The sequence below is a fragment of the Elephas maximus genome, chromosome 10, assembly GCF_024166365.1.
Source record: "Elephas maximus indicus isolate mEleMax1 chromosome 10, mEleMax1 primary haplotype, whole genome shotgun sequence".
NCBI lineage: Eukaryota > Metazoa > Chordata > Mammalia > Proboscidea > Elephantidae > Elephas > Elephas maximus.
The window spans coordinates 86,772,023-86,793,750 of record NC_064828.1 but is presented as its reverse complement, the minus strand read 5'-3'; the positions used below and the strand labels follow the sequence as shown (position 1 = coordinate 86,793,750).

At 41.3% G+C, this 21,728-nt stretch overlaps 3 protein-coding genes across 5 annotated transcripts in view; 1 reads left to right on the top strand and 2 right to left on the bottom strand.

Annotated features, from left to right (window-relative positions):
• LIN52 (lin-52 DREAM MuvB core complex component) overlaps nt 1-525 on the bottom strand; it is a 125,551-nt gene extending 125,026 nt beyond the window's left edge. Inside the window, exon 1 of the mRNA XM_049899066.1 lies at nt 400-525. Coding sequence (XP_049755023.1) covers nt 400-430 — 31 coding nt within the window. The 5' untranslated portion in view covers nt 431-525. The remainder of the gene's footprint in view (nt 1-399) is intronic.
• A 388-nt stretch (nt 526-913) lies between these two features.
• ALDH6A1 (aldehyde dehydrogenase 6 family member A1) lies at nt 914-20,636 on the top strand. 2 transcript variants are annotated; one of them, XM_049899043.1, is made up of 14 exons: nt 914-1,019; nt 1,206-1,365; nt 2,557-2,585; nt 8,057-8,116; nt 9,095-9,169; nt 9,342-9,503; nt 9,754-9,832; nt 10,684-10,986; nt 12,298-12,419; nt 13,767-13,956; nt 14,157-14,338; nt 15,757-15,936; nt 16,213-16,311; nt 19,586-20,636. In XM_049899043.1, the coding sequence occupies exons 1-14, from the start codon at nt 972-974 to the stop codon at nt 19,688-19,690; spliced, it is 1,794 nt and encodes a 597-aa protein (XP_049755000.1). In that variant the 5' UTR covers nt 914-971; the 3' UTR covers nt 19,691-20,636. The 2 variants fall into 2 exon arrangements, with proteins under 2 accessions (XP_049755000.1, XP_049755001.1); XM_049899044.1 differs by lacking the exons at nt 1,206-1,365; nt 2,557-2,585 and having other exon boundaries at nt 915-1,019.
• The window catches only part of BBOF1 (basal body orientation factor 1), a 48,632-nt gene continuing 42,577 nt past the window's right edge, over nt 15,674-21,728 (bottom strand). For both annotated transcript variants that reach the window (XM_049899046.1, XM_049899047.1), the window contains exon 12: nt 15,674-16,450. In XM_049899046.1, coding sequence (XP_049755003.1) covers nt 16,439-16,450 — 12 coding nt within the window. In that variant the 3' untranslated portion in view covers nt 15,674-16,438. The remainder of the gene's footprint in view (nt 16,451-21,728) is intronic.

The following is a 21,728-nucleotide window of genomic DNA, read 5'->3' as shown; positions in this document are numbered from 1 at the left end:
TTTTGCGACTCAGTCCCGGGATGAGGTCAGCTACCAACCCCACCTAGGGCTTCAGAGACTCGCTCGGGATGCTCAATGAGAAGAGAACCGACCCTTCAATGGGGTGCCCCGAGAAAACTACAGTAAAAGGTACCTCTCCTCGGCCCTCAGCCTCACCCGCATAGAGCTAATGGAGAGCCGGAGCGACCCCGCCCTTCTGCGGGGAAACTGGCACCTCCGGAGCCTCGGTGAAGAACCGGCGAGCTGACGAAAGGGACGCATCCCAAGGAAAAGAAGTAGTAAAGTAAAAGAGAGGGGCCCAAGAAAGAAGTGTAAATTCTAAGGGCAGACGGACAGTGGAAATTCTCAGGAGCAATGAAAGAGGTAGGTGGCAGGCGGAGACTCTAAGCCGGCTCTTACCGTCTGTGGGAGACGCCATCTTCCAACCCATGTCACGTGACGTGGCCAACCGTCGGCGGGAAAGCAGGAGTCCCCAAGCCCCGCCCCGAACGGGGAACCCTATCCCCAACTCGCGGCCGGGTCTTGTTTCGCCGCCGCGTAGGGCGATCTTTGCCTAGCCCCGCCCCCTCGGTGCTAGCCACACCCCCTAACGCTGTTGTTGAGGAGGGGCGACTACAAAGTTCTTGGAAGATCTTATTTACCTTCCTCAGTGAGGGGAGGGGGCGGCCCGTGGTCATGCCTGTGGCCAATCGGAGTTCCGGATTAGGGGGCGTCTCCTTTTAGAGCGCCCAAGTCACGGGGGCGTCTTCCCTACATCCGCCAATAGAATTTGCTGAGGTGGGAGGGGGCAAGAGCTCTTCCACTTCTGCCAATCACACATCCCCAGCTGGGAATGAGGGCGACTGATTGGCTAAGGGGAATGGTCTTCTCTGCAAATGAAGAGGTCCGGCAGGATGGAGGGGCGGGTCCTGGCAGCGGCGGCGCTGCTGGGGACCTCTGAGGCAGTAGTGGCGAAGAGGCGGCGAGGAGCCATGGCGGCGGTGGTAGCAGCGGCAGCAGTGCGGGCCCGGATCCTGCAGGCGAGTGAGGGTGCCGCCGAGGGATCGCGAAGCTAGGAATTGGATCCTTTCCGCGCACGCTCTAAGCCAACCTCGGGTGGGACCGTTTTCCTGGCCGAGACCCCTCTTGACTGACCCTGGAGTTCACACCCGACCCGTACGGCCCTGTCCTCCCCACCCCTCACTTTGTACTCTCCCTTGTCCCAGATCCAGCCCTGGGCCAACACCCCTGGCCCATCACCCCCTGGGCCGTCACCCCTGGGCTATCACCCCCGGCCTCGCCGCTTTACAGCGGAGCCTCCGCTTCTCTGGCCCCGCCCCTCCCTGCCTTCACTCTTGTTCTCATCTCTTTCGGTGCACCCACCAGGTACGTAGTGTACACTTCTAGGAGATTGAAAGTTCATTCTGTGACCCTTGCCCCAGGTTTCAGTGAATTCTACTGCAGAAACGATTGCATTTTGAAGATTCTTGACAGAGTCAGCAAAGGTTCATGTTTAAATGTGCTCTTTAACGTGACACCATGGAAAAGTGGGTTGCAGGGGTTTATCTGGTGGTCTGGCTCCGCTCATATATTTCTTGCTGTGATTTTTTTTCCTAATTTTTTTTTTTTGGAGCCCTGGTGGTGCAGTGGTTAAAAGCTCAGCTGCTAACTAAAAGGTAGGCAGTTTGAATCCACCAGCCGCTCCTTGGACACCCTACGGGGCAGTTCTACTGTGTCCTATGGTGTTGCTATGAGTTCGAATCAACTTGATGGCAATGGGTTTGGTGTTTTGTTTTGTTTTTATTTTTTTTGGAGTGTCCTTGTTTAGTAGTAGAGAAACAAATTTCCCACCTTATATTTTCCACTACCAACTCCTCCTTGAAATCTTTTCCTGAAATTGGCTTTTTTGCTTTGCCCCCTCTCCATCACAATGAGTCACTGAGAGCTTCAAGTAGGTATTTTGTACTTTGCATCAAGAAGATTCTCCCTACCCACGTACTTTATTTCAGAAACAGACATTACTTTTCGATTCATTTGAAGAAACTTCTGAAATGACCTGGAAAAGAAAAGAACAGAAATAGTAATCCTTTGCAACTAGGAGTTGCAGTATCAGGAAACTTGGATAGAGGATAGTCTAGATTCTGGGAGCCATGAATATTAGGGGACTATTAAAAAAAAAACTTTTTTTTTTTTATTAAAAGGATCAAGGAGAGAGTACATGTTTTCAGTTATTTTAAGTATTCAGTTTATCTTCTTTGTTAAGGTGGCTGGTAAAATTTACCTAGAACCTTTGCTCCTTGGGATATTATCACTCCCACTCAGAGGTAACAAAACCAGTCTTAAAGAGACTCAATGACTTGCCTTAGTGATATGGTGGAAAGAACACAGCTTCACAGTCATACTGAGGAGTATAGTCATACTATCCCAGCTCTACCACTTTGCAGGTAACTAAGGATTAGAATTAATAAATATACTAAGTAAATTTCCTGACACTTATGATCACTCAAGGTCACCTGACTTGTTATTAATAGAGCTGAGAATTCAGGACTTAAATCTTGGTGTCTCTTTCTGTATCAGGTACTGTCTCAGGCTTTGGGAAAGGAGAGGTAAGTAAAATATTCACTGAAAGCTCCCCTATTGTAATGCAATAAGTGCGAAAAATAGGGGTGCTAAGAGTGCTATAGGAACATAGAGAGAATGCCCCACACTCACCCTGGACCAAATTCTGGAAAAGTTTTCAAAAGGGGTTGGCTCTAGGGCTGAGTCTTATAAGACTAGCAGACCATTAGCCAAGGAGAAACAGGAGTTCCTGATAAAGGAAATAGCAAGTATGAAATAAACATCTAGAGAGCAAAAAGTTTGATGCATCTGGGCATAGGATATTTTCTTCAGCAACAATGATAATGAAGAGTGTTTCTTGGGAAATGAAGAAAAGATAGGCAATCTAACCCATCAAAAACTCTGTGATTATGTTCTAGTATACCAGATACAGTGCCTTTTATGCCCTCTTGACAGTGCAGAGGTTGTGTGTAAGAAAAAAAAATAAAACTAAATGTAGACTGCTCAAGTTGGCTGATCGTTGTACAGTCATGCACTGCATAATGTCCATTTGGGCACCGTCCAACCACATACACATCCATGGCCCCACTGGTTGTAATAGAGTTATATACAGCCAGTTCCCAAGCTGAGTTTGTAGGTAAGTCGAAACAGGTACATACGGTTTTTATTTAGCATCAGTAAGTCAAATGTTTGTCTTAGTAAACAGTATATGTGTTACCCTTCTCTACATATGAAGGAAACGCTGGTGGGGTAATGGTTAAGAGCTATGGCTGCTAACCAAAAGGTCGGCAGTTCGAATCCACCAGCCACTCCTTGGAAACCATATGGGGCAGTTCTACCCTGTCCTATAGGGTCACTATAAGTTGGAATCAACTCGACCACAACGGGTTTGGTTTTGGTTTGGTTTACATATAAAGGAGCCCTATAGTGGTTAAGCATTCAACTGCTAACCAAAAGGTCGGCAGTTCAGTTGGCTGTTGGAATCCACCAGTCATTCTGAGGAAACCCTATGAGGCAGTTGTACTCTGTCTTATAGGGTCACTATGAGTCAGAATAGACTTGACAGCAATGGGTTATGCATATAAAATACTTAAACACTTCCAAACCATATAATGTTTTCATGAGCATCACAAAGTAGTGCATGCGTTCATTATTATGAACCATTATATTTAACTTGAATTTTTAATATAACAGCCTTTATGGCAGTCCATTCTTAAGTATGAGTTGTCCATAAGTCAGACATTTGTAACTCAGGGACTGCTTGTATTATGGTGTTCGCACAACGTCCAAATCACGTAACATTCCATTTCACAGAATTTATCGTGGCCGTTAAGGTGACACATGACTGTATTTTCTACCTTATAAGAGAGTGAAGCAAAATTAATATCAAAAGGTGGCTTGATGAGGACTCACCCCTTTACCTCACAAAATATTAATGAGTACTTACTGTATTCCAGGAACTGTGCCAAGGGCTGAGGACACAACCGTGTAGTGGTATGAGCAATAGAGGAATTCAGGGTGTTTTGTGAACTCCACAGTTAGGTACTTAGCTCAGACCTGAGGGTGACACTTCCTGGAGAAACTGATGGCTAAATGGGAACCTAAAGGAATAGGAGTAAGCCAAGCCAGTGGGAATGAAATAATCCCAGGCAGAGGGAACAGCATGTGCAGAAGCAATGAGAGCACAAAGCATGTTCAGAATGGCTGCAGCATAGAGAGCAAGGAGGAGAGTGGCAAACTGTCAAACTGGAGAAGTAAAGACAGGGTCTTATAAGCGATATTGAGGAGATTAGTCTTTATCCTAAACGTAGTGGGAGGCCATTGCAGGGTTTTAAACAGGGAACTGATCTGATCAGATTTCTGTTTTAGCAAGCCCCTCTGGCTAGATTCAGACGGTTTAAGATTGGAGGCTGGGAGTCCTGTTAGGATGTCCCAGGTGAGAGATAGTGATAGGATAGGCTGGGGTGATGAGAGGAGGGCTAGACAAAGGGGGATGTATTCTGAAGATGTCTAAGAAGGAGAGATTGCCAGGACTTGCTGTTTTATATGCTGTGGGTAGAGAAGGAGGAGATGAGATCACACCCAGGTTTGTATTTGGGCAGCTAGATGAATAGTGGCCCCATTTGCTGAAAGGTAGACAGATTGGTGGAAGGAAGATGAAGAGGGGAGCTTTTTGACAGGTGCCTATGGAACGTCCAAGTAGAGATGTAGTCAAGGCAATTTGTTACATGGCATTACTTGAAGAGAAAGATTCCAGCTAAGGACTACATTGTGAGGGCATCATCATGATCTAGATAAGTAAGCCATAGGAGTAGATGAAATCACCCAGGCAAAGTATGTGGAAGTGAGAAGAAAAGAAGGTCTAGGATGAAGCCTTGAAGGGTTTGAACAGCTAATGGCCTTGTAGAGAAGGATGAGTTAGCAAAGAGGCTGAGAAAAAATAGCCAAAGGTAGGAGAGATACAGGGCATCACAGAAGACAAGTGACAACAGGGGTTCAAGAAGGAGGGCATAATTAAGCATGTCACCTCTGCTGAGAGGTCAAATCCAAGGGTGCATGGAAGTCATTGATACTGGTTCATGAAGGCTGCGATAGATTGAAGAGTGAGTGGGAACTGAGGAAATAAAGATAGTATAGAGAACCCTTTCAAGAAGTTTGGCTGTTAAGAGAAGGAGAGTGGAAGGGAGCATGGGTTTGGGAAGAAAAAGGATTTTTTTTTTTTAGTGTACATATGGTAATAAAGGAGCTGTCGGATGGGGAGAGGTTTAAAGCACAGGAATGGGGGGGGTAATTGATGGAAGTGTCAGAGACAGCAGGAAGGAATGGCTTCAAAGCACAAGTGCAGAGATTAGCCTTAAAGGACAGGCACTTCTGCATTCATTGTGCACCTCTCAGTTCCAGTCACTTTGTCTTCGTGGAGGTTGCTAGATACCTTCTCCTTTAGAAGAGGAGGGAAAGAGAAAAGCATGGCTATAGGTGCAGGTCAGTTTTGTAGGTTTGCTAAGTAGGAAGTTGAAGGAGTTCTCATATGAGGGTTTCTGTTTTCTCTGAAGAGGGAAAAACCAGGTCAGCTGAGAGTGAGGGGAAGTAGCAGAGTTGAAGTTTTAAGAGAATTGATAAGTTTGAAACAGCAAGGACAGCAAATAGTAAGTATTCATAATAATACAAAAATATAATAATAATAACAATAGCATTTAATAAGGACCAACTATGTGCTAGCTGGCTTTCTATATGTGGACAGTCGATCACAATAACTCTGAAAAGTAGGTGAACAAGACAGATGCAGGGCCTACACTCAGGAATATACAGTCTTGTTGGGACTTGTTGGGAAACAGGCAAGTAACCAGGCAATTACAACACAGATAAACTGACACAGAACTATAGGCTGCTATGGGAATACAAAAAAGAGATACCTAACCTGGGCCAGTGTGAGGGCCAGTCAGGCAATGTTGCTGCCCAGTGGCTCATTTGTTCAGGAGATATTTATTGAACACCACTATGTACTACAGAGCCCTGGTGGCGCAGTGGTTAAGAACTTGGCTGCTAACCAAAAGGTCAACAGTTTGAATTCACCAGCCGCTCCTTAGAAACCTTATGGGAGGGTCCTACTCTGTCCTGTACGGTTGTTATGAGTCAGAATCGACTTGACAAGTATTGTGTTGATACTAGGAATGTGGCTGTAACTAAGACATGGTGGGTTCCAGGAAAAGGTTGATAATTTGGAATAGCTTTTGTGGGAAATAGGAGAGGAAGCAGACTACAAGGATTGTCTGCTGGTCCAGGGACCAGCACCCCTTCCACTGGACGGTGCTGGAGGAACTCAAACAAATTTTTGCACTTCATGCAGCACTAAACCCTTTGGTTAACACAGTCTCCCTTCAGATAAGCATCTTTCTTTTACATCCCAGTTTTGAGTATTTCGGAGTCCCTGATGATGCAAATGGTTAATGCGCTTGGTTGCTAACAAAAAGATTGATGGTTGGAGTCCACCCTGAGGTGCCTTGGAAGAAAGGCCTGGTGATCTACTTCCAAAAAATTAGCCATTGAAAATCCTATGGAGCACAGTTGTACTTTGAAATACATGGAGGCGCCATGAGTTGGAATCTACTCAACAGCAACTGGTTCAACGGGTTTCTGAGTGTTTCACTTTGATTAGACTTAAATATTCCTAAAATCCCCTTCCATAACATATATACAAACTATTTTTTTAGAATCTTACAGTTTGAGAGTTACCTTACTGTAACTGACCTCCCCTCCCATTTGCCGACTGTACCCATCAAATGTTACCTATAGGATATCTTGTTTTTCCTATAAGGTATATGTAGCATTTTTTACCAGCTTTTTTGGAATATAATCAACATAAACTGTACCTATTTAACGTGTACAATTTGATAAGTCTTAACATTTGTATAAATTTGTGAAAACATCACACCATGGTGAACATATCCATCACTCCAAAAGTTTCCCTCCCACCCCTCCTTATTACCTTCCCCGCCATCTACAGTCAACTACTCATCTGCTTTCTGACACTGTAGAATAGTTTACATTTTCTAGTTTTATATAAATGGAGTCAAAAAGTATGTGTTTCTTTTATGTCTGACTTCTTTCACTCAGCGTAATTATATATATTATGTTATATATATCAATAGTTCATTTCTCTTTATTGCTGAGTAGTATTCCACAATTAGTTTCCCCATTCACCCATTCATTGGTGGGCATTTGGATTGTTTCCAAGTTTTGAGCTATTACAAATAAAGCTGCTATGAACATTCATGTTCAAGTATTTGTATGAGTGTATTTAACTTATATTTGACGCTTGCTTATATACTACATTATATTCAAAACCTAGTGTTAGACACTACATGCTGAGTGTTTTCATATTGTTAAATTTATGCTGACTACGTTTTCTAAACCAAAAAATAGGAAAATATGATCTGATGACAAAAATTGTTTTAAATCAGGACTGTCCTAGAAATTGAGGACATTAGCTAGTTTAACAAGGCTGGGTGGCACTAGCGGTTTGCGATCAGCTGCCAACCCTAAGGTTGATGGAACCCACCCAGCTGCTCCACAGAAGAAAAGGCCTGGTGAACTTCATGACAGCCCTCTGTTTGCAGGGTTGAACTGCTCCATAGGGTTTTCAAGGCTGTGACCTTTCAGAAGCAGATCACCAGGTCTGTCTTCCGAGGTGTCTCTCTGTGTAGGTTCAAACCACCAACTTTTTGTTTAGTAGTTGAACACTTAACCATTTGCACCAGACAAGAAAACCCTATGGAGCAGTCAAACTCTGTAACAGATGGAGTCGCCATGAATAAGAGGGCAACTCAATGGCAGCTAACAACAATCACTATGGTTTATTATTCTCTTTAAGACTATATAGTCCTTAAAAGCAAACACCAAGTCCTTTCTCATATATCCATAGTAACTAGTATGATATTTAGTCTACAGTAGCCGTTCACTAAGTTTTTAATAATTTCCTGTTCTCATTTATCAAAATAATCATTCTTCTACCTCATAGGTTTCTTCCAAGGTGAACTCTATCTGGTATCCATTATCCTCCTTCTCTTCCTCTTCAGTGGTGAGTTTATTTGACACTAAAGGTTGACTTCTGAGAAGGAACCCAATATATAGTTTTTTTCTTTTGAAAAATTTCCCTTCTAAGATTACTATGTCAAAAGATACATTTTCATAGCTTCTAGAGCTTTTGTTGACTCTGCCAAAGAGTTGTCATCTTAACAATCTTTAGAGTTGTTTTTATAGACTGTATGTAAGCCATTTGCAGTACCCAAAATCTATTAAATAAGGACTAAGGCAAAAAATCCTTTCTATATGGAAGCACACACCACTGTAACACAAATGGTTCACAGACCCATTTGAAAATTTAATGAAAGCAAGCTACTTTTTCAGAAAAATATAAATAGGAATATTTTTGAAAATCTTTGGATCATAAATGTAATACGTGCTCATGGCAATGTGATAGAAGATCATTTGGGCCAAAAAGTCATCAGAGCTAATCTTTGTTAACACAAAGTCTTCTGCTCTTTTAGTATAAGCTTCACAGTGATGTGTGCTTACTTATCTGTTCTTAGTAATTAAATTCCACTGTGTGATTAGTAGGGAATTTCCCATTCTCAGAGAGATCACAGTATTGAGGGGTTCTGCCACATCTTAAGGGGATCTCTGGTGGTGCAGTGGTTAAAGTGCCTGGCTGCTAACCAAAAGGTCAGCACTTTGAACCCACCAGCTGCTCCATGGGAGAAAGATGTGGCAGTCTGCATCCGTAAAGATTTACAGACTTGGAAACCCTACGGGGCAGTTATACTTTGTCCTTTAGGGTTACTATGAGTCAGAATTGACTCGATGGTAGTGGGTTTAGGTTTGGGCTACATCTTAATATGCACTATAGCCAGATATGCTGTGTATCTCTTGTCCTAGTGGTAACATTTCTAGAGAGCAGAAGATTCAGGTATCCTAATTCCTTCCTCTTTCTGAAGGGAAAAAGCATAAGCAAAACAATTAACAAATACAAAGTTTTCTGTTTTGTTTTGTTTTTCAGTCAACTGTAAAACTCTTCATTGATGGGAAATTTGTTGAATCCAAAAGTGACAAATGGATTGACATCCACAACCCAGTAAGCAAAGCTGCTTTGGGACTCAAACTGACTAGCCTAGAATTCTGGGATCATGGTGGGAAAGTGGGGACCTGAGTGTCTGTGATGAAGTGTACCATGCTGCCTCTGACTAGATGGAAAACGGAGAAAGTGGGGCAGGAGCAAAGTATGATGTGCTGCTTTTTCCCATCAGGCCACCAATGAGGTAATTGGTCGGGTCCCTGAAACCACCAAGGCTGAAATGGATGCAGCCATTGCGTCCTGCAAACGTGCTTTTCCTGCATGGGCAGACACTTCAGTATTAAGCCGTCAGCAGGTCCTGCTCCGCTATCAACAACTTATTAAAGAAAACTTGGTAAGAAATTTGAACTGTCTAATTTTCCAAATTGGTGCCTAGGGGATACTTGTTATTCCCACAGAAGCCCTTTTAGTTGCCTTTCCCTAACTCTACCATGCAGAGTCAAAAATTCTACAATACAGAGAGACACTGATCATTACCTCTCCCCAGTACTGCCTTTTCTCTGAGTTTCGTTCTGCTTGGCTACCTGAGAGCTAAACGGAGGCCCATTCTTGCATTAGTTTCTATTTGTGTGTTTTCTCTCTAGAAAGAAATTGCCCGGTTAATCACTTTGGAACAAGGGAAGACCCTAGCTGATGCTGAAGGAGATGTATTTCGAGGCCTTCGTAAGCTGGGAGTTCCATGGGGTGGGGGGGAGTTCAGAAACCTTTGGGAAGAAACAAAGGAATATGGGAGGCAAAGATCTCAAAATGGTGTGTTGCTTCTTCCTTTATGTAGATAATGCTATCCTTTCATATCATCTTTAATACTTGTGAAAATTGGCAATACTTCTCAGGTATCTGTAAGATTGATTTATACTTCATTCTTTATTTTACTCAAATGATCTCCTAGTAAGTATATGCATTTTACTGTCTTTTTCTTATTTGTCGTCGTCATTGTTAGGTACCATTGAGTCAACTCCGACTCACAGTGACCCCACGTACAACAGAACGAAACACTGCCTGGTCTTGTGCCATCCCCACAATTGTTGTTATGCTTAAGCCCATTGCTGCAGCCACTGTATCCATCCATATTTTGAGTGCCTTCCGACCTGAGGGGTTCATCTTCTGGCACTGTATCAATGTTCTACTGCTATTCATAAGGTTTTCGCTGGCTAATTCTTTTCAGAAGTAGACCTCCAGGTCCTTCTTCCTAGTCTGTCTTAGTCTGGAACCTCAGCTGAAACCTGTCTGCCATGGGTAACCCTGCTGGTATTTGAATACCGGTGGCGTAGCTTCCAGCATCACAGCAACATGCAAGCCCCCACGGTACGACAAACTGACAGACGCGTGGAGGTTTTCCTATTTAGAGAATTGAATTTTGTACATCCCCTTCACATGGAAGGACAAGTCAGTGTTTCTTCCCTCAGGCATTGGCCTGAGCCACTCCCTGTCTGAAGAGCTAGGTAGAGCCTGACAAAGCTAAATGGCATGTAGTGTAGAGAGCCAGTAGTCTGATTTCTTCTTTTCTGTTCTAGAGGTGGTTGAGCATGCCTGTAGCGTGACATCCCTCTTGTTGGGAGAGACCATGCCATCAATCACCAAAGATATGGACCTTTATTCCTACCGTCTGCCTCTGGGGGTGTGTGCAGGCATTGCTCCATTCAATTTTCCTGCCATGATCCCCCTTTGGATGTTTCCGATGGCCATGGTGTGTGGAAATACCTTCCTAATGAAACCATCAGAGCGAGTCCCTGGAGCAACTATGCTTCTTGCTAAGTTGCTCCAGGACTCTGGTGCTCCTGATGGAACACTGAATATCATCCATGGACAACATGAAGGTAACTGCCCTCCTGCATGTGGCTGTTAATCTGGCTACCAAAAAACCAAAGTATTGAGTGGTGGTGGGGGTGTTTTAGGATGAGGAACCTATGGAGCAAGGGATTCACTAGTAAGTGACCTCCATATTCAAAGGTAATGTTTGTTGACTATTTCGCCATCTCTGTGTGCTAAGGTAACTGGGGAATAGCAGAGCTTCTTGCCCAATAGTGTACATTGGGAGACCAGAAATATGGATTAGGGCTAGACACAGGTAGGATTAAAGAGAAAGCTTTCACTTCAATATAGACAAAATTCATGAGGATATTTAACTCTGAGGATTTATAGGCTGCAGAGAGACTTATGGCCTTCTAATTCATATAATAATAGCTAATACTTAAATAGTGCTTTTGTGTTTCAGGCACTTTCCTAGTGCTTCTCATATATTATGTCATTTAATCTTTACAACTACCCTTTGAGATAGGTAGGTAGTATTATTTTTCCATTTTACAAATGAGAAAATTGAGGCATACTAAAATTAATTTGCTCAAAGTCACACTATTAGGAATTGTCAAAGCCAGGCTGTGTGTACCCAAGAAGATTGACTTAATTCTTGCTTTTAAACACTATTGCTATATTGCCTCTCACATTGAGGGTACAATAGTATCTGACAGCCCCTGTATATATATTTTTTATTGTGCTTTAGATGAAGGCTTACAGAGCAAATTAGTTTCTCATTTAACAATACACATATTGTTTTGTGAGTTTGGTTGCCAATCCCATGACATGTCAACACTCTCACCTTCTGGATCTTGGGTTCCCCATTATCAGTTTTCCTGTCCCCTCCTGTCTTCTCTTCCTTGCCCCTGGGCTGGTATGCCCATTTAGTCTTGTTTTGTTTTATGGGCCTGTCTGATCTTTGGCTGAAGGGTGAGTCTCAGGAGTAACTTTAATACTGAGTTAAAAGGGTGTCTGGGGGCCGTACTCTCAGGGATTCTCCAAGAAATATCACATTCTTAAAGGACAAAAAGGAAGGGTCAAGTATTGAAAGGCTGTTATTTTGGAGGAAAATAAGAGTTATAGCCTGCAGAGTTACAAGTGGAAATTCTGGAAGAGCAAGTAAGAAAAATAAGGAAGGGAAGGGTTAAATGGAATTTGTAATTTAAGGAATTTAAGAGAGGCAAGTAAAGAGAGAACTTCATGTGAGAATCCTGGGTAGAAAAACAAAAATCTGAACTTTTCTAATCACTAGAAGTGGGGAGAGGAACTTTACCATGCTAAGAAGGCTATAGTTGTTTGTTCCTTTGTGGTGATCATTTATTTTCTTCTTAAAGCTGTAAATTGTATTTGTGACCATCCGGACATCAAAGCAATCAGCTTTGTGGGCTCCAACCAGGCAGGAGAGTACATCTTCGAGAGAGGGTCAAGACACGGCAAGAGGGTTCAAGCCAATATGGTGACTTTTTATTTTTTTCCCCAGTCTTTATTATATGTGCTCAAATTACCTAGAAATAACCCTTCAGCAGAAGGGCCACTCATCCCACTGTAATGTCATTGTTTCTTAATTACCTGTTCATCCTGAATGTCTTTTTTGAACCCTATAACCTTGAACCTGGTTATAGTCTAAGTCACCTTATTTACCTGTACATGTACAACAAATATAGGCAACAAAGGGCACATTCCTGCCTAAGAATGTGTTTTAAATTTTTTGGGCTTCAGTAGTAGTGGCCAGATTCTGGTTCTGGGCCTTTTTCTTCCTGCCTGTCCTGTTTTCTAATACTGTGCTTCTAACCCTTTATCTTTCCTTCTTTTAAGGTGTATCCTAACCATTAAGATTATAATCTTCTCTGAGGGCCCAGGCTATTTAAGGCACTGGAAAGAGCCAAATAGCCCCATATATGAGCATGGTTTACTTGGTTACATAGTTCTACTGTTCTTAGTTCCTTGCCAAATTCATAGCTAGCTGTTATTGGGCAGAATTCTTTGATATTGAAGTCCAGTTGCAGCTTTCTCACCCTTTGGCTAATGGTGCAGAAAGGTTAGCCATCTAAGCACAGACTTGGAAACTATACGTGTTTTCCTTTCATGACTGAATATGTTTTGGTCAATTTGATTTAAGCACCCCCCCCTCCGCCCCAGTTCACTATATACTTAACTGTGTATATTCTGTGTTCAACATTATGTGTAAGGGGATAAAGTAGAAGACATGGTATCTATCCATGCACTCAACCATAGAGCTGTTGGAAATGTGTATGTGGAAATGACCATATTCCATACTCCATAGAAAAGAAGTTTCTGAGGCTCTATTTAGAAGCAAGATAATTTGGTAACCTTTTTTTTTTGAGAAATTTTCAGATCTACATTCTATGTTGCCTGGCAGCCAGCTACCAGCATTGTTATTATTGGCATCTGTTTGTTTATATTGCTCTTCATAAAACTGGAAACTCCAACAGACAACAAATTCTTTCCTATCTAATTCAGGAAAGAGAAGTTTTTCTTGGTTCTTGGATGCAGTATCTAGTCTGTCAGTTTGACTGATGTGATTGGGGCTTTTTTTGAGGAGGGGAGAGGAATGTTTTGATGTAAATAAACACATATCAGCTGGCAAAGTGAAGAAAAAGTAAACTAGAAACTTGCTCAATGCTGCCAAGACTTCAGCAGTATCAAAAATGATAATCTGTCCTTAAAGCAAGAGAGGATGAATTCCTTTAATTCTCATTTGAAACCTCAGATTCTTTGCATAATTTCTTAGCTTAATTATATTTGGCCAAGGAAGACACATGTACTTTTTGTGTTTTCTTAGGGAGCCAAGAACCACGGAGTAGTCATGCCAGATGCCAATAAGGAAAATACTCTGAACCAGCTGGTTGGGGCAGCATTTGGAGCTGCTGGTCAGCGCTGCATGGCTCTTTCGACAGTGATCCTTGTTGGAGAAGCCAAGAAGTGGCTGGCAGAACTAGTGGAGCGAGCCAAAAACCTGAGAGTCAATGCAGGTCATCAATCATCTGCCTAGCTCCTTTAGATTTTGCATCTGTGGTACTAAACCCTTGGTTTTAGCATTGGCCTTGGCCAGTGGAAACAATCATGTCTATTCTTCCCATTGCTTCTCTTTATTCTGTACTTGTCATTTGGATTCATCATTGTAATAGTCATAATTTATGTTAATAAAGACTTTAAATCTCTCGTTTTGCAGGCAACCAGCCTGGAGCTGATCTTGGCCCTCTGATTACTCCCCAGGCCAAAGAGCGAGTCTGTAATCTGATTGACAGTGGAAACAAGGAGGGAGCTTCCATCCTTCTTGATGGACGAAAAATTAAAGTCAAAGGCTATGAAAATGGCAACTTTGTTGGACCAACCATCATCTCAAATGTCAAGGTGAACAAGCAGAGAAAATCATCTCATAGGCAACTTTTATTATTTATTTTTCAAATGAGAGCTAAAGACACCTTAGAGGCTATGTAATCTCATTCTCTCAATTTATAGATGAAGACATGAAAGGCCAGAGACTGTTTATCTGAAATCTGAATGAGTCCCCCCTCCTAACTCCCAACCAGAGTTCGTTTCACTATATCAGGGGTTGGCAAACTTTCTGTAAATATTCTCAGCTCTGCCAGGACATATTGTCTGTATCACAACTACTACTCAAATCTGATACTGTAGTGCAAAAGCAGCCATAAAAATGAGTGTGGCAAAAAAAAATGAGATGTGGCGGTATTCCAATGAAACTGTATTTGTGGACACTGCAATTCTAATTTCTTATACATTTTACACATCTTGAAATAACTTCTATTTCCATCCACTTAAAAATGTAAAAACCATTCTTGGTTCATGGGCTGTACCAAAACAGACAGCAAGCCACATTTGGTTTACCAACCCCTGCCCCTTTACTCTTTTGGTTGCTTGCTTTGTTTAATGTGAATTCTTTTTTCTCTCGCCCTCTTATTGCCTAGCTTATAGCTATTTCAGTATCTTAATCAATATGCCAACCACTCAATATTTATTGGATGCCCACTATGTGCCCAAAACTTTGCTGCATATTGACCAAAAAGTGACAAAAGAAAAATAATTAATCTGTCAAATTTTATTTATCAAAACTCTGCAAGTCTTGAGAAGTTAAAATTAATGACTAAATTGATGTTAGGAGGCTTTTTTTGGAATTCATGTATCTCCACTTACCTATTAAACTCCCAAATAATAAAGAGTGTAATGTTAGTAGAAATTATGAAATCTCCTGCCACAGGACCATAGAGGAAAAGTTTACTCAGCAACAAATATAGCTGACTAGCTGTTGTGGTGAAGGATGTTTTGAATGCTTGTGACCTGATATCAAAATATAAATGAATAGACTAATTTGGGAGACAAGGGGTAAATGAAAATGGATTACGTTACTGAAAACTTACACAGGGTTTCTTTGAACAGAACATTTCTCCTGCTATGTTTAACATATATTTGATTTATAAAAATGAATCTTCATGTAAATTTTCAGTAACAACTTGTGTAGAAGTTGTACAGGTATTAGAACTAGTGATGGGTCATGAGACCTAAAAGAACAGTGCTTGAAGGAAAGGGGTGTGGTCACAGTCAATAGGAATTTCAAGTTGTTTATACGATGGGGAGTGTGGAAGTTAGAACACAGAGAGAGGACTTTTTTTTATAGGTGGCTTAAGATGAAAAGAGATTGCTAACGTGAACGTTGTCCATGTAAGTGGTGGGTAATACGTGAAGTAACAAGCGTACTATACTCAGAATCTAAAAAAAGCTGACTTCTTTTCTGGATCCATCATTCCTGGCAGCCAAATATGACATGTTACAAAGAGGAGATTTTTGGTCCGGTTCTTTTGGTTCTGGAGACAGACACACTGGATGAAGCCATCAAGATTGTAAATGAAAACCCATATGGAAATGGAACTGCCATCTTCACCACCAATGGAGCCACTGCTCGGAAATATTCACACCTGGTGGACGTTGGACAGGTTTGTGAATAGAATTGTAGGAAATTATTATAGCCGCTTCCTGTTTCCTATCTGAGGGAGACAGTAAACAGTGATTGGTCACTGCAACTTGTTTAAAGATTGCCCCTCTAATCTCCCACAATGCCTCCTTTCTTCCTGAGGAATAAAAGTTCCTGGGGTGGAGGATGGAGCAGAAAGTAACCATTTAAAAATGATCTCTCTGATGCCTTTTGCTTCTAAATGGAGAATTCCTTTGTTTGAGTTCTTAGTATTTGATTTGGATTTGTTCTGCTTTAGGTGGGTGTGAATGTCCCCATTCCAGTGCCTTTGCCAATGTTCTCATTCACTGGCTCTCGAGCTTCCTTCAGGGGAGACACCAATTTCTATGGCAAACAGGTAATTTTAAGTTTAAAAAATTTTTTTTTCTCTAAGAAACTTTCTTGAACATATTCAGGAGTAAGGATTCTGCAAAGAAAGGCCTGCCAGCAGCTTCTGTGAGGTCATATGTAGGTCAGCAATGTTGTCAGTAGGTACCCTAGAAAAGATTTCAGAGTTAACAAGATTTTGCCAAAGCTGTTTCTTCCTGAATAACTCAAGGCAGTGTAGTTTTGGGGGAAGAGCATGGGGAAGTCCAAGCTTTTGTATATGCCATTTCCTCTGCCTGTGACCCGCCTCCCCGCTTTCGTCTAATTCCTAGTCATCTGATGCGTCTCACTTTAAAGAATGGACACCTCCAAAATCATCTGTGACTACCAGCATCCCCCTTTCTCAGTGCTTGTGTTGGGAATGCCCTCCTGTGCTCCCACTGCACATACTTCCCCTGTAATAGTTATCTGTTTACAAAAAATTTTATTGAGTACCTTCTTTGTACCAAACATGAATACAGAACTGAACAAGAAAAACAAGGCAGATCTGAAGGCACCTTGCCTGCATTCAGATCCCAACTTGGCGAATTAGTAGAGTTGTGACCCTGGGGAAGTTATGTATCTTCTCTGTGAATCAAGTCTTTTCACTTATAAAATGAGGATAACAATAGTACCTATATCTTACAACTTTATGAGGATTAAATTGCCACTATTATGTCCTTCAGCAGGTGCAGCTCTCCTCAGGCAGGAATAGCTAGGCATGCCCAGACAGCAGGAATGGGCTGGAGCACAGTGAGCGTGTGAAGAGGAGAGCAGTGTGAGATGCGGCTAGAGAGGCAGGCAGGCCCAGTCGTGTAGGGCTCTTTACACCACAGGAAGAAGCCTTTTGTATTGCAATTATTGTTTCCTTATCTGTAGTACCTAGCACAAAACAGGTACCCTAACATTTGTTGAACAAAGGAGCTAATGGAAGTTCTTTGTAGTCCCATAGAAGAACAGCCAATTTCAAGCCTTCCTTAATAAATTAAATGTTTTCTATACAGGTTTGTCCTTTTATAGATAAATTAAAAAATTAACAGTGGGATTATATAGCAGATATGACAGTCCAACTGGCTAAGAAGTTGGCACTTGGTCATTTTGCGGCTGATTATCCAATTTGTGTATTAGTCACGGTTTTTGCAAAATTGACTAATTTAATACTGGTAACAAGCATTTCTTTTAGGGGAAGCAGAGTAAAACCATTGCTTAAAATAGTTTTTTCTTCCCTTTTTCTTTTGGTTTAATTACTATTAATCTACTCTAATTACTATTATTACTACTCTGTTAAGTGAGGTTTCTTGGAAGAAATAATTGACCTCATACAGTTTGAAGTCTTAAATCATTAAGTAATTAAATTGCTACTTTGCATTCTGAAAAGAACACAAGGAATGATTCTTACATAATAGAATATAAAAGTTAGTTGTATCTTATGTCAAAAGTATATAGCAGTCTCTAAAGTTGTTTTTAATGTGTTCAAATGATCCAGATTTTATCAAATAATTCTGAAAGGATATTTTAATTAAGCTGGTGTGTTTTTTCCTAAAACATCTTTCTAGCTTGCTAGTAATTTCTTGGTAATCTTCTCAGTGTTTAGATCTGCATGATATATTCTCTGTTGCTCCAGCCTATTCTCATAAAACAAACAACTTAAAAAAATGTATTATGTATATATATATATATATATGTATCTGAGGATTAAAGTGCACCTGACCCAAGCCACGGCATTTTCAGTTGCCTCATATGCATGTGAAAGCTGGACAATAATAAGGAAGACCAAAGAAGAATTGATGCATTTGAATTATAGTGTTGGTGAAGAATACTGCATATACCATGGACTTCCAGAGAAATGAACAAATCTGTCTTAGACGAAGCACAGCGAGAATGCTTCTTAGAAGCAAGGATGGCAAGACTTCGTCTCACTACTTTGGACATGTTATCGGGAGGGACCAGTCCCTGAAGAAGGATATCATGCTTGATAAAGTAGAGGAGCAATGAAAAAGAGGAAGACCCTGGACAAGATGGATTGACACAGTGGCTGCAACAATGGGCTCAAACAGCAACGAGTATGATGATGGCGCTGGACTGGGGTGTATTTCATACTGGACTCGACAGCACTTAACAACAATATATATGTGTCTCTATATATATAGAGAGAGACACATATAGGCAACCCCGGTAGCGTAGTGGTTAAGTGCCACGGCTGCAACCAAAGGGTCAGCAGTTCGAATCTGCCAGGCGCTCCTTGGAAACTCTATGGGGCAGTTCTACTCTGTCCTGTAGGGTCGCTATGAGTCAGAATCGACTCGACGGCACTGGGAGAGATATATATATATATATATATATATATATATATATATATATATATATATATATATACACACCCGTGTATGTATGTATATATGTGTGTGTGTGTATCACTCATTGCTGTCTAGTTGATTTCGACTCATAGCAACTGCCCCATAGGGTTTCCAAGGCTGCAGCCTTTAGAGAATCGGACTGCCACATCTTTCTCCCATGGAGCGGCTTGTGGATTAGCAGCAGAGTGCTTTTACCACTGTGCCACCATATCCTTAACTGCTTTTGACTCACACGTTATAGGTGATTTAGAAGTGACTGTATAATATCAGACATTTTACTTCAGATTTATTTGTAGGATATTTTGAATTTTCCAATTTAGCATAGAGGTGGTTATCACTGACGATTTAATATATATTAAATGGCCCAAAATATATTTCACTCCTTTATTCCTTTTTCTTCTTCATGGGAAGAAAAGAAAAACTAACACTTGTTAGGCAGCAGTTACTTTGCTAGGATATTTTTATACATAATTTCATTTACTCCTCACAGCTTTGCTGTGAGGGGACATTATGTCACAGATGAGGCCCAAGGTTAAACTAAAGTCCTTTAAGGAGTAGAGGCAGGATGTGAGTCAAATCTATTGACTTTAGAGCATATGACATTCAGCTCTAGGAATAGAATGACCTACAAATTTACCAGATTACGTTGTTTAATTTTTCCTTTTAGATGCTCTTGGCTTAGAAGTTCTAGTTTCGACATACTAATGATAGTTAAGGTTTGACTGCTTGCTGTGTGCCAGGTATTATGCTAAGAGTTTTACAGGGATTATCTCATGAACAGGATATTGAATTGTGGTTGTACCTATTCCTCAAGTCGGAAAGTGGGTACTTTTCAAAAGGTGATGAAAAGAGGAGTCATGAAATCCTTGGGGAATGTACACTAATTCTTTTTTTCTTTGTTCTCTTTAGGGCATCCAATTCTATACTCAGCTAAAGACCATCACTTCTCAGTGGAAAGAAGAAGATGCCACTCTTTCCTCACCTGCGGTAGCCATGCCTACCATGGGCCATTAGAAACAAGTTTGTTCCAGACTCAGTCCATCCTGAGTGATCTTTTATTCTTGACTAACTTCATTTGCCAACTTTGTTCAGATAATTAGCAGTTCCCTGGGATTGGAATACCTTGCAACTAAAATCGTCCGCAGGGCCTTTAGTCCCTGCAGAGTTGCTATACAGAGACTCCTAGTGTAACTTTAAAATCAGATTTTCACTTGCTCTTCCTACTTCTATTTTTGAGGTAACTAACTGTGAAATGCCTATTTGGAATGAGAGTGTAAGATCTGTTTTCTAAAAATTCTTCCTTTTTCTTGAAAACTTGGAGGAGGAGAAGGCTAATGTATGTAAAGATCTTCCAGTAATTTGGAAGAGGAACTCTTGGGTGGGGAAACAGGATAGAAACAATTGACCCTTTGGCTGGTTCTCAGACACAGCCCTACATAAATGCTGGTAGAGGAAACCCCTCTGCTAAGTCTTCCTGTGCCTCTAATTTATCCCACACTACATAAGATATGATCCATTTCTACTTATCCTGAAGGTGTGACAACTGCTTTCTTTTCTGCTAAATGCCACTTGGTTTTCCTAGTGATTCACAACCACTATCTAATTCTATCACTGTCAGTGTTCTTGCTTCTTAAAATCATCACTTCTCAAGGATACCTCAGTATGTATTAGATAAATCAACTTTTTTGTTATGTGTGCCAAGGGTTAAATTTCAGGGTTTGCTTCAACAGTCATTAATTAATGCTTCAGCCATTAAGACCTTAAAGATACAAAAAAGTTTTTTTGAGAAAACTTATTTCAAAACTTATTTAAGACCCAGAAATCAAGGGGGTGATCTAACCGTGAAAGTGGGCAAGACTCCAGTCCACTAACCTGATATTACTTGCCTTACTAGAATTTTGTATGTTCTTTCCTCTTGCCTGCATTTTTCATTAGTGATACTTTTTAATGTAAGAATACTAATCAGTAGATAAGAACTGCTTTAGGTGAAGGGAAAGACAACACTCAATACATGGAAGGTCAGCTCAATTGAACTGGACCAAAAGCAAAGAAGTTTCCGGGATAAAATGAATGCTTCAAAGCTCAGCGGAGCAAGCGCGGGGGTCTGGGGAACATGGTTTGCGGGGACTTCTAAGTCAATTGGCAAAATAATTCTATTATGAAATCATTCTGCATCCCACTTTGAAATGTGGCGTCTGGGGTCTTAAATGCTAACAAGCAGCCATCTAAGATGCAGCAATTGGTCTCAACCCACCTGGAGCAAAGGAAAATGAAGAACACCAAGCCCACATGACAACTAAGAGCCCAAGAGACAGAAAGGGCCACATGAACCAGAGACCTACATCATCCTGAGACCAGAAGAACTAGTTGGTGCCCGGCCACAATCGATGACTGCCCTGACAGGGAGCTCAGCAGAGGACCCCTGAGGGAGCAGGAGAGCAGTGGGATGCAGACCCCAAATTCTCATAAGAAGACCAAACTTAATGGTCTGACTGAGACTGGAGGAATCCCGGCGGTCATGCTCTCCAGACCTTCTGTTGACACAGGACAGGAACCATCCCTGAAGACAACTCATCAGACATGAAAGGGACTGGTCAGCGGGTGGGAGAGAGACGCTGATGAAGAGTGAGCTAATTATATCAGGTGTACACTTGAGATTGTGTTGGCAACTCTTGTCTGGAGGGGGGATGGGAGGATAGAGAGAGAGGGAAGCCGGCAAAATTGTCAAGAAAGGAGAGACTGAAAGGGCTGACTCAAGACGGGGAGAGTAAGTGGGAGTAGGGAGTGAGATGTATGTAAACTTATATGTGACAGACTGATTGGATTTGTAAACGTTCACTTGAAGCTTAATAAAAGTTATTATTAAAAAAAAAAAAAAAAAAAAAAAGAATACTTAATTTAGAGTAATTGGGGCCTAAGAAGTTTCAAAGCTTTTCATGACACAAAGTAATAAAAAAAATACCTTTACAGATTTTTCTGCTACCTACTTCATAGGGGTTATTCAGTGAATTAAGGATGGTGAAAAGCTTTCAAAATATTTGTGCACTCTGTG